This window comes from Physeter macrocephalus, chromosome 5, assembly GCF_002837175.3.
Source record: "Physeter macrocephalus isolate SW-GA chromosome 5, ASM283717v5, whole genome shotgun sequence".
NCBI lineage: Eukaryota > Metazoa > Chordata > Mammalia > Artiodactyla > Physeteridae > Physeter > Physeter macrocephalus.
In genome coordinates, this window is record NC_041218.1 from 96,960,156 (window position 1) to 96,972,920 (window position 12,765).

General features: G+C 43.8%; 1 protein-coding gene across 15 annotated transcripts in view; it reads left to right on the forward strand.

Moving 5' to 3' along the window:
* SUGCT (succinyl-CoA:glutarate-CoA transferase) overlaps nt 1–12,765 on the forward strand; it is an 806,218-nt gene that overhangs the window by 713,361 nt on the left and 80,092 nt on the right. For 11 of the 15 annotated variants that reach the window (XR_008617466.1, XR_008617468.1, XR_008617464.1 and 8 more), the window contains one exon: nt 3,669–3,823. The exons of 1 other annotated variant lie outside the window; for it this stretch is intronic. Coding sequence is in view for 5 of the 14 variants with exons in the window: in XM_055085092.1 (XP_054941067.1) it covers nt 3,669–3,823 (155 nt within the window). In the remaining 9 variants the exon portion in view is untranslated. Of the gene's footprint in view, nt 1–3,668; nt 4,701–12,765 lie in introns of those variants that run through there. 3 more of the 15 variants (XM_055085091.1, XM_024115076.2, XR_008617471.1) reach the window with 2 other exon arrangements.

Genomic DNA, 12,765 nt, shown 5'->3' on the forward strand with positions numbered 1-12,765 from the left:
GAAATTACAGTGTGAAAACTGACAGCACAGTACAGATACCTATACCATATACTCTAATATTAAATTACATGGACAAACCCCAGCTTCAGAATCTTTCTAAAATCAGTCATATGCAAAATACCTGGTTTCTGAAGGGGCATGTGAAAAAGTATATACAATTTCATAAACTGCAATATGGCTTACTTAGTAACTTATATTTATTTAAAGAAGCCTAAGCTTTCCAAATATATAGTATCTTCCAGGTGTCTTTGTCCCAGCAAGTCTAAAAACTACCAAGTAATACCATCCCACCAACCTGAACTCTCTAAGATTTTCTTGTGCAAAGTGGTAAATGCCCTTCATCCCAAACTTGGTAGCATAGTGTTCGGTGTGGATCTGGAAGCCCCCAGCAAAGGGTGATGCCTAGTGAGGGTGACACAAGTTGAACTGCCCTTTCCTATGGCTGGACCTGAAGAATTCCCTTATACATCATCCCTGCAGGGAGGTTAAAAGTCCAAGTTCTAAGTACCAATACTACCACAGGACTCCAATGTGGATGAATCTCCAAAACATTATGCCAAGTGGGGGACACCAGACACGTAAAGGCCACGTATTGTATGATTTCATTGATATGGAATATCCAGAATAGAGAAATCCCTAGAGACAGAAAGAAGGTTAGTGGTTGCCAGGGGCGTGAGGGGAGGGGAGAATTGAGAGAAACTGCTTAAGGGATGAGGGTTTTACCGAGAGTGTAACTGAAGGTGGGGTCTGGCTGCTCGCCAGTAAAGAGGCAAGGTTGGCGGAAAGGAAAGTTTGCCTCATTTTGGATGCCGGTGACTGGGGGCCGTGCGGGGGAGGGCGGATGCCTGTCCAAAGGCCGACTCCATCCCTCACAATCAGGGGGCAAGAGCTTTTATAGGTTGAAGGAAGGGGCTACATGCAGAAACAGCACAGTCAGCTCTGACAGTCATCTTGCAATCAGTCATCGCTGGTCTGACCAGCGTCATCCTGATTGTTTTAAGTACAGTTAATCTTCAGTTCCAGGGTCGGTTTGTTCCCATTTCCTCGAGATCAGTTCTTGGAAATGTGGCAGCTCATGTCACGGCTACAGTCTGGCCATCACGTAGTTAACTTCTTCCACCTGATGGGGTTTCAGTGTCTATAAGGCAGCTCACAGGATAGGGCTCAGAATATTATCTATAGCCCTTGAGAAGGAACTAAAGGTCCTTAACTACGTTTAATGACTAAACTATTATTATTTAGTCTTGTTGTACGGTTTTCCTTTGTTTCTGCATTTTCTCATTTCTCTGATTAAACTTATTCTTTGGTTAAAGTTTTTCCACAGACAGAAGGTAGGCGGAGGACGTGGGGGCCAAGGACCACAGGTAGGGTCCTGCTCCGTTTCAGGAGGGATGGAAATAGTTTGGAACTAGATAGAGGTGGTAGTCATGCAGCACTGCAAATGTATTAAATGCCACTGAATAGTTCACTTGAAAATGGTGAATTTTATGTCATGTGAATTTCACCTCAACCCATTCTTTTTTTAACAAAACTCCAAGTTCTTAAACCCAACAGACCTGGACTTGGAAACTGACAACTTCCTAGCTGTATGATGTTGGGCAAGTTATTCTCATTTTCTAACATGGATCCTAATTTTAACCCTTTTACCTTAAACCTCCGTCAACACCATACAGGATTGCCGTGAGGATGATAGGAGATCACGTATGTAAAACCTTTGGCACGGTGGCTGGCACATCCTAGATTCTTAGGACACGGTAGCTACCACTGCTAATACTACTGGTGGCAGCAGCAATAGCAGTAAATGGCAGCTGTGTTTCAACGCAGATTCCTGAATAGTCAAGTGACTATTTCCCAGTGGATCGTCTTGCTTCAGGTCATCCAGTTAGGAAAAAACCACATACATGACTTCGACTTCAGCCTTGTATTCGCTCAGCAGAGTCCTTCTTTTGAAAGACAAGTTTTAGATGAAAACCATGGTTAATGTCAAAATGGAACACATCCCTAAAACACCAAATTATCAGCTTTCCCGGGATCGTAGGGGACACTGCTTCCCCACGTGTGCTCCTTTCCTGAAAAGGGACCAACCCATGAAAAAACAGTCATACACTGGAGCATTTGAAAGGAAGTGTGAGAAGGGGAAAAAAAGGAATTTCCCTGAGCTTCAGAGAAGCAAAACTGTGGAATCAGTTGGAAGTTGCCATTTATCTGGAGTGGATGGTATGGGTGACAGAAAGGGGCGGCTTGATGGTTTTAGGAGGTCTGTGTCCTCTCTCTCCATCAACAGTGGCTTTCTCAACATGACCTTTTCTGAATGGAATTCTCCGAAGAGCCGGGAGCACATTTGCTGTTTTACTGACTGACATTCTGTTACCCACATGTGCTTTGGTTTTATTTGTTCTTCCTATGAGCTCCCCAAATCGAGAGGAGGCTGGAAAAATTTTTATGAGATAGAAATGTACTGTTTTGTAGTCTTCTTGTGACTCCCTAATTTGTTTTCCCGAAGCCTAATCAAGTGAGATGTAAAGGACAGCCAACATAAATACCATTGACTGAACGAGGCGGCAAAAGTAAAATCTGTTGAAACAGCATGTTCCCCAGCTTGTCCATGGAAGAGTGAGAAGCAAGATGAGGCTGCTAAGATTATGGAAAGTACATGGTCTTCAATGTGAGACAGTTCAGGTGGACGTGGATTTGCTTCCTGGTGCTATTAATTATCAGCCATGTGACCTTGAGCAAAACCTTATTAGCTTTGGGGACTTTAGTGTCGTTATGTGAAGATTGGGGATGATAAAATCCATTCCCAACAGGTGTTGAAAGCATTTCTTGAGTTACCCTGTTTGCCGTGGCTCAGTGCTCAGCAAAGAGCTGACAGTAAACATCCTTTTCCCCTGGCACTAAAAAGCATCAAGGGAGGTGATGGGGCAGCTTTTGTCATCATAGTGGCCGGCAGGTTTTGTGCATTGTTGTGGGTTAGGGGATGCTTACTTCGTGCTTTCTGTCCATTATCTCATTTAAATCCTTACATCAAGTCTATGTGGTAAACTTTATCATACCCAGTTTAGTTGCAGAACACGAGGCTCAGAGACGTTAAGTAATTAGTCCGAGATGGCGCTGCTTGAAAGTAGAAGAGCTGATATCCAAACAGAAGTCTCTCTGACAATGAAGCTTGCACCCATAACCTCCTCTACCACCTAAAGGCTTCACCCAGGGTCTGGCTGAGGTGTAGTTGATCTGTGGTCTGTTGAACTGAATCTTGGAACCCTACAGCAGATGCTGAGTAGTGAACCTTTGTGTTCCCTTCACCTGGGGTCAGATTTCCAGCTTCAGAGAGACACTGTGTACCCGTGGCCACTGTTCTCTGGGACCCAGAAAGTCAACTCAGTTGAGTGACCTACCCCTGTGAGTCTTTGTGACAGGCCGGGCACATCCATGTGGCCCCCTGCACGGTGGTGGGCAGGTCAGATGACCACTGCACAGTTGGATGAAGCTAAGTCAAGAAAAGCCATGTGTGCAAATACAGTTCTTTCCAAAATGATGGTCCATCTGCAAAAGGGTGTAACTGGCAGTGATATTCCTGGCATTCATCGCAAACACCCCAGGCTGCTTGGGTAATGAATTTCTGAGGGTTAGTCATTAACAGGTTTCCTGCTTTCCTCCCCCTTTGACAGGCCCAGCTGTGAGATACAGTGAGTTAAAGATGTCAGAGGCCAACCCGCCCCCCCTGCTTGGGCAGCACACGACGCACATCCTGAAGGAGGTCCTCAGATACGATGACAGGGCCATCACAGAGCTGCTCAGCGCTGGAGTGGTGACCCAACATGAGGTTGAGTGACAAAGGAAATATGCTTTTTTGCAAAACCACAGTTTGAATGCATTTTGCTAGCAAAGGCAAAATAGCCTTTCTGGACCCTTCTCCCCAGTTCTGGTGCCTGCCACTGAAGAGTTAGAGGAATTCCAGATTTCCTGCCTGGCGTCTCCAGAATGGCTCTGGTATCAATGAATCTAGTGCTTTCTAAACGTACCCCACCTTTGATTCCTTACCATTTCCCCCCAGATAATAGATTAATTGTGGATTTGTGGGATTTTTTTTGGTGGGGGGGGGTGAAGATTTTTTTTTTTCTGGAAAAATACATTCCTCATTCTAATTACGTTAATAGCCTAAACGTTTGCCCCTCCAGCCCACGCAGGTCTGAAAAAGAGCAGATCTCTTGACGTTCTTTACTTGCACATAAAGTCCTCATTTAAACCTTTGTTAGGAAGTCAAAGCAATAAGCAGAATGACAGTCTCAGTGATTGATTTTAAACAGAATAACTTAATTTTGAGCTCATGAACCCTTTGTTAATCTGTAATTTAAACCATGGAATTTGTTAATGTCCATTATAAAACTGAGCTCCTTTCTCCCCCATGGGGGTAAATAATGGCTTTATGTTGTATTTCTTTGATTATTTCACGAGACATGGCAGAAAATCAGTCTCCACCAATGAATTTTGGGATGAAGGGGGTGAAGAGTGGTTCTTTAATTGGTACCTTATTTTGAGCCAAGTACAAATGCAACAGATTTTTAAATGAATGTCAGATGACTATCTCGGTATTAAATAACGTCTAAATAATGATAAATTGGAGAATGAAAGGAAAATATTTCTTTGTGATCTGAGTATCCACTGTAGAAGAATATATTATGCCTTAATATTAAGTATTTGCATTTAAGTGTTTGTCAGTGAATTCGAAATATAGAAACATCTTCTGTCCAGAAGGTGGTAACTGATTTGCCTATATGTTCCAGGATGAATTGTCACTTAGACTGCCAATCACCCAAGCCCAGGTACAGACCAAGGAATCAGGTGACCCCATGATCAGTATCCTCATATGAACCCAATTCATGCTGTTAGGCACATATATCTTAAAGCCATGTCATTACATGCCAAGTGGTCACTGAAAGTTAAATTACAGATGTTCATCTTTCAAACTGTGATTTAGAGCTAGTTTTCTTTTTTTTTTTTTTTAATTTATTTATTTATTTTTGGCTGTGTTGGGTCTTCGTTTCTGTGCGTGGGCTCTCTCTAGTTGCGGCACGCGGGGGCCACCCTTCATCACGGTGCGCGGGCCTCTCACTGTCGTGGCCTCTCTTGTTGCGGAGCACAGGCTCCAGATGCGCAGGCTCAGTAGTTGTGGCTCACGGGCCTAGTTGCTCCGCGGCGTGTGGGATCTTCCCAGACCAGGGCTCGAACCCGTGTCCCCTGCATCGGCAGGCAGATTCTCAACCACTGCGCCACCAGGGAAGCCCTAGAGCTAGTTTTCTTATTGTGTTCTTTTCTTTTTTTTTAATTTTTAAATTTTATTTATTTATTTATTTATTTATTTATTTATTTATTTATGGCTGTGCTGGGTCTTCGTTTCTGCGCGAGGGCTTTCTCTAGTTGCGGCACGCGGGGGCCACTCTTCATCACGGTGCGCGGGCCTCTCACTATCGCGGCCTCTCTTGTTGCGGAGCACAGGCTCCAGACGCGCAGGCTCAGTGATTGTGGCTCGTGGACCCAGTTGCTCCGCGGCATGTGGGATCCTCCCAGACCAGGGCTCGAACCCGTGTCCCCTGCATTGGCAGGCAGATTCTCAACCACTGCGCCACCAGGGAAGCCCTTATTGTGTTCTTTTTTTATTGGAAAGATTCAAGCCATTTATGCATGCTGTAAGCCCCAATATGTTTCTAGAATCAAGGACTCCAAATAAATAGGAAGTTTGTCTTCTCATGAGGCCTCCTGGGACTTTTTAGAAGAATGCCTACTAATTCTTGAAACACTTATTGTCCTCTCTGCTTTCCTCTTTGTGGACAACTTATTCTGAAGAACTCCTGCTGTTATCCCACTAGTTAGAATTTCATCATGCAAGGGTAATTTGATACCTTCTTCAGTACTTTTCCCCCAGTGGCCAATTTGTAGATATATATTTGGAGACATTCACTTCAGGCCAGACATCTAAATGAAATTCTTCCATGTATATACAATTAGTAATGAAAATGGTAAAAGGCTGGCTGACAGAGAATTGGCAAAACACATATCTTGAAAGACGTTTCTCCACCATTTCTCCTAGTGATCCAAGTAGATGTCTTGAAATGCAAATTACTTGGTTACTGAGCAATAACCCTTAACTCTCTGGGTCGCCATATGTAGCAGGATGTTGATCATTCAGAGAGGGTCACAGAATGCCTCTAAAACCTTGAAATCAATCTCGGTTGATTGATTGTGCAGTCTTGGTCCACAGCAGAGTTGCCACTGGAGACCGTCTCCAGTGTAATCATATATGTAGCTGTCCAGATTTCCACCTACACACCTCAAAACGATCCAGGAGAACTTTGAACCTGTTCATTACCCAACAGATAGCATTTACCCAACTGATTTAGTGAGAGAAGTAATTTAGAATATATTTCAAGTTCAGATAGATAATTAGTCCTGCAAGAAACACTGTGCTTGCTAAAATTTCTAGCAACATGTCCCAGATCAAGTTATACCTATAAACAATGTGCTGTTTTAATTATCAGGACCTATTATCTTATGCATTTCCAAAGCCAAACATGCTATTAAGATACCATATGCTCCAGTTCACTTTGTGTCAAGGCCTACCTTCTGGCAGATTTGTGTCTGAGGTTGGCCTAGAAAGTTCTTTGAAACTTCGCGGGTTAATCATTATGTGTGTCCACGAGCAACTGGTTTCCTTCCCTTGATTTTTTTCTTAAACTTTCTGCTGCCATGATTTTCTGGTTAATCAAGCATGATATTTTCCATCATGCATTCTGATATGCTGAATGTTTCCCCAGAAGAAGAGAAATGAACATTGACCAGTTTTATGTGACTCCCCCAGGTTACTTGGTGTTCTTTCATGTTCATTCCATCTACTAGGAGTTAGAAGCCCAATCATGTTTTTTTTAAAAAAACAGAAGAACAAGGGAGGTCTCACATAGGTTATTTCATACTAGCTCATTAGACTATTAGACTATGTGGGGTTAACCTCTTAGATAACCCCACAGTGGGGGGCTTTTGCGTAAGACTTCAAGACCCCTGCTTTCAGCCTTTTGCATGGAAATTCACACCCGCTCGTATCTCACCTGAATTTGAGAGCTCACCACTGACTCTTTGGTCCCATGACGTTGGCGTGTGGTCTGCTTTTAGGGATGTGAGTCCTGCTTGTCACTGTCCCATGTGGCCCAATGCTGCCTTTATCCACAGGACCCGTTCTCCAGATCCTGGGCCAGCAGGTGCTGAGAAAGAACGTTAGGTCCAGATCGTCCGCCTCTGCTCTGACAGCTCATGTGGCAAAGGAGACGAGAGGGGAAGAAAGGCACAGTCCTCACCCTCCACTCCCTGGCCCTGGGCTATTCATTATCAAACTCATCCCCCAAGATTAATCGATTCTTCTTGCATTTGCTTCTGTTCATGGGAGAATATCCGCTATAGTGAGTCCTTAAATTCATGAGATTCTTCAGACACGAGATGCCTGCAGAAAATGGTTGTTCACCTTGATTGTAGCATCAGTGCCACTTAGGAGGCCAGAATGTCAAGCTCACTTCTTTTCCCTCTCTATTTTGTGGTACAATCATTATTTGATGAGGAGGATGAAAAGGTTCGGGAAGAAAGGTACATAATTCCATTTCAAACAGCTGTTGGGAAAATAAAAAACACATCACAGGGGAAATGTAGAACTTTTCTCAGACATCAGGATAAAATTGTGTTACTTCTTACAATCCTAGTATAGAAATACCAGGGTTCAGTGTTTTATAAATTCCTACTCTCCTATGATGCTTAAATGGTTTCTCTGTGTAGACACACCAGGCTATCTTCTGGGCACAAATGGACCTGAACTTTTAAACCAGGCTGGCTCTATGCAGGACAGGTTTATGTGGTGGGACTTGTGGAGTATAAGCACCTCCAATAGACACATTTCCCCCAAAGCCGATTCAAAACCATGTCTTTTAGTATCACTCTAGGAAGTTAACATATTATTGACAAATGAATGCAAATACTTTGAAACCATATATTTATTCTACACACTAGGGGGAGAGAATGTGAGTTTTGAAGGGTGGAGAGTTGGAAGAAGTAAATTTGATGAGGAGGAAAGGAAGAGAGAGCACGCCCAGGTCAGACAGACCCAAGGGTGTGTTGGCCCTGGGGCCCCTGGTGAGCCCATCACAGTGTGAGCCCAGCCTGACCTGACCTGTGAATGCCAAGAGGGGAGGCCGGGTACTGGGAGGGGCTCAAATGCTACCCAGGAAACAGAACTCACCCACCTCAAATTTTTTTTCTGGAGAAATAGTTCTTTTTTCCCATTCGTTAATATCTTAACATTAAAGGGACTACCCAGCCTCCTGACCCTTTGCAACATTTTTTTAAATTTTTATTTTATATTGGAGCATAGCTGATTAACTGTGTTGTGTTAGTTTCAGGTGTACAGCCAAGTGATTCCGTTATACATATATTCATTCTTTTTCAGATTCTTTTCTCATATAGGTTATCACAGAATGTTGAGTAGAGTTCCCTGTGCTATACAGTAGGTCCCTGTTGGTTATCTGTTTTATATACAGCAGTGTGTATATGTCCATCCCAATCTATCCCTCCCCCCCACCCTTCCCTCCTGGCCTCCTGGTAACCATAAGTTCATTCTTTAAGTCTGTGAGTCTGTTTCTGTTTTGTAAATAAGGTCATTTGTATCCTTTATTTTTAATAAGAGGCTGTGATAGGCGCACCAAAGAGGCCCATGTCCTAATTCCCAGAACCTGTGGATAGTGTCACCTTCCATGGCAAGAGGGAATTAAGGTTGCTAAACAGCTGACCTTAAAATAAGGAGATTATCCTGGATTTTCCTCGTGGGCCTGATACAATCACAGGGGCCTTTAAGTGTGAAAGAGTCAGTTGTCAGAGTGACATGATGGGAGAAGGACTTTTCCGATTGTTATGGGATTTGAAAATGGAAATGAATGAAGGAACGTAGGCATCTTCTAGAAGATGAAAAATGAAAAAAAAAAAAAAAAAAAAAAAGGACTCTCCCTTAGAGCCTCTAGAAGGAAAGCAGTCCTGCTTGATTTTAGCCCAGTGAGACCTATTTTGGACTCATTTTGGACTTCTGATCTCCAGAACTATAAGATAATAAATTTGTGCTGTTTTAAGCCACAGCATTTGTGATATTTTGTTACAGCACCAATAGGAAACTAATATGGAGGCTGCTCTTCCTTGGTTTGAAAGTCTAAAATGACAGGAGAATAACTGCTATGCAAAGTGACTAATTGACACTTCCCTGTAAGTCCATTTTTTTCTACTTTCTCTTTTTTTATTTCCACTTCCCTTTTTGACTTTTCACTTTTTCCCCATCCTTTCTCTATAGTAATGTTTTCTTTCTCCCTCTCCTTTATCTTCCTCTTCCTCCTCCTCCGCTTCTTTCTCTCTTTTTTTCTTTTTGTCCATGTTACATAAGCATGGACACCAAAAGCCACCACTGACCTCGAGAAAAATAGGACTTGCTCAGTGATCTGGAAGATAACTAGGGGTAATTCTGGCCATGACTTGAGCTCCACAAGCGATTTTGGCTTAATCCATGGGCGGGGTGAGCCGTGAAAAACTGGCTGCCTCTCCTTCTCCCTCAAAACTCAGGGAACGAAGTGAAGGAGTGTTCCAGATGTCACCCCAGTCTGGGGCAGAGCCCTTGGGCTTGCTACCTGTCACATGCCCCCAGTGCTAAGAAAAACATAAATAAATGAAATGTAATACAGAGCAGAGACTAGACTCTGTGACCGCCGGGGTCTTGCTGTTGTGACTGAGTTTTCATCAGAGAAAGGGGAAGGGGGGCGTGAAGGTTGACAGGTCTGCTCCAGCGCTCAGCCTTGGCCTTCGTTTCATCAGAGAAAGGGGAAGGGGGGCATGAAGGTTGACAGGTCTGCTCCAGCGCTCAGCCTTGGCCTTCGTTTCTTGCTTTTTCTCTTCTTGGCCTTGCCACATGTGGGGTCTTAGTTCCCCGACCAGGGATTGAACCTGTGCCCCCTACAGTGGAAATGCGTTGAGTCTTAACCACTGGACCGCCAGGGAAGTCCCTTTGTTTCTTGCTTTTTCTTGGAGAAGGCAGCGACTCGGCCTTCAAGGGGGTTAGTAGTTTGCCCCTAATCACTGCTGCCAAACGGCCTCCAGAAAGGCGGTACCTTCTCCACCTTGGTTTTGCCATCTGTGAAACAGGGAGCCTCCCTTTGCTTTCTTCTTTCAACAGGATGAAAAACACTCAGACGCACCCCTCCTTTCTCCCCCCACCCCTTTCTTTTTCTTGGCACATGAACCACATGACAGTCTGTTCACCTCACATTGGTTTCTTTGGCTCTTGACCGCAGAGATTGGAGGAGCAAAGCTTTCTTGCTGCTCATCTGCAGAATGAGCAGAACTTGCTCTCACCCAGAACTTGTGCACAATTGCTGCCCATGCAGCAAGACTTAGCTTCAGAACACACAACTCAGAGAAAGAAATTAATGTAAAACGGCCACAGGAAAATATCTTTCTGTCCGCCCCTTTACCTCTTTCTCAACCCTAGAGAAAAATTCGGATGGCCCTAGCATCTCTTGGTATGGGACGTGGCAATACGTGTAACACACATTCACCCCAGTAGACTTGGATTTATGTTTGTAGGTTTTACAAAGGACTTCCTGGCTGTTCTTGATCAAAGCTTTGAAATATACTAGTAATGGACGTTATTATGTTCTTTCTTCTCAGAGGGTCAAGAAAATTGTAGCGTCTATTTTGGGGGGGACTGTTAAAGATTCACTATTTGGGGGGGTAGAAAATGAACTCTATTTCCAGGATTGTCATTATAGTAGAAAATGAACGATATTTCCAGGATTGTCATTATAGATAGCCAAACGTTTGCAATGGCATTGACACAGATGAGGGGGCAAAACAGAAATGCGGTGACCCACAGGTTCCCTCTGGAAACAGTGCCCAGTGACCCAGGACCCTGAATCTTCTCAGCTTGATTTGCTGAACTGTGCAAATGGGAGAGTGTTCCATTCTTGAAAAATATGACAGAGTTGGAAATATCCAGTCACTAGGGTTTCCACCTCTGGGCCCCTCTTTCCCATCTTCTGCATCCCAAACATTTGTCTGGTTCTCCAAATTTACTTTCTGGGAAAACTTAAGTGAAAGGATGTGGGCCCAGCACGTGAGCAGAGGTGGTCTCAGGCCTCGCTAAGTGACTCAGTTAGCTGAAGTCACCGACAAAACCCTGCAGAGATGACAGTGGATCAAAACTCATCAGTTTGTGCAGCTACACTCATACGACCCAGGTGACGCGGTGAAAGGAGTAGCTTGGTGGGCTTCTGTGTGGGTGCATTTCTGGGGGAAGGTTTTTTAACTTGGGAGAATGAACAGTCAGAGCTAGAATAGGCCCAGCTGGGGGAGGAAGAGGATTCTGCTGGTAGTCAGAGTCAGTACCTTTCATTTCCTGTGCAAAGTTGAAGTAGACTTACTCTGCATCCGCGTGAAATAAGAGCTCTTATTATATTCTTTTTTTCCCTCTCTCTCTCTCTGTCTTAGGATACATGATAGATATAGTTCAGCAATGCTGGAAGATCTTCTTATGAGTTCTGTGACTGGGGTTAAATTTGATGCTTAATAATAATAAAAATAATGACACCAACAACAATATCTGTTAAGGTCTTATATGTAAAGCACTATCCTAATAGATTTATGTGTACTAATGCACTTATTCAATGTGCCTGGGAAGCCCTGAAGGCTACTGCCTGAAGATGGAGGTTGGGGCTTCCCTGGCGGTCCAGTGGTTAAGACTCCATACTTCCACTGCAGGGGGCACGGGTTCAATCCCTGGTTGGGGAACTAAGATCCCACATGCTGCATGGCATAGCCACGGAAAAAAAAGAAAAAGATGGAGGTCGTCATGTTAAAGTGGACACACTCACAGGTCCTCTGCTCCATCACCTTCAGTGTGACTAAGTGATACCCTGCCATCATTACCATGGACACTACCCTCAGATTGTGTCCCTAAAGCTCATGTACCCCAGGACTTCAGGATCTTCAAAGGGGTAAAGGGCGAGACATATCAGGAGCAGAAAGACCCTAATCCATTCATTCCAACCTTTGCAAATGCTCTAGAAATAACAGGGTTCCCGAAAGGATCAGCTTAACTCAAACACTGTCAGCAAAACCCTCAGGAAAGTCTCCTCAGGCTGCCGTCTCAGCGAGATATCACAGTTTTTCGACTGTTAAACATCCGAAGAACATATACGTCTACCAAAGAGGACCTGAAAATGTTCCCCCCACTCCAGAAGATTTTTCTGTGTATGAATTTACAGAGATAGCCTGCCATTTGTGAATCTTTTTCAAGGTTCAGTGGAGCCATAAGGTTGTTGATGAAGTAGGTCAAAAGCAGCTCTCCCAAAGGCCGTTGCTGGGAAAAATGATAGAGCCTAGAACACTTGGACTTAACCACGTAGGGGGCACCATTTAGTTCCCTAGAGAACAACCAGCACACTGCTGAGATCTAGACCTGGAGAGTGAGAGAGACATCAGTGTAAACAAAGGATAGCTTATTAGAGGTACTGAACGTCAGGAAATGAGTGGCACCCATTTCCAATGAAATTTCAGCTTCTCCTTGGACAGATGAAAGAAGTACGACAGATATCTAGGATGATATATATGACTCCAGCTTGAATTACAATTTTTATTAGTAGGAAAATACTCATTTGTGTAAAAATCTATTCTATGAACAAATTCAGCGAAAAATGT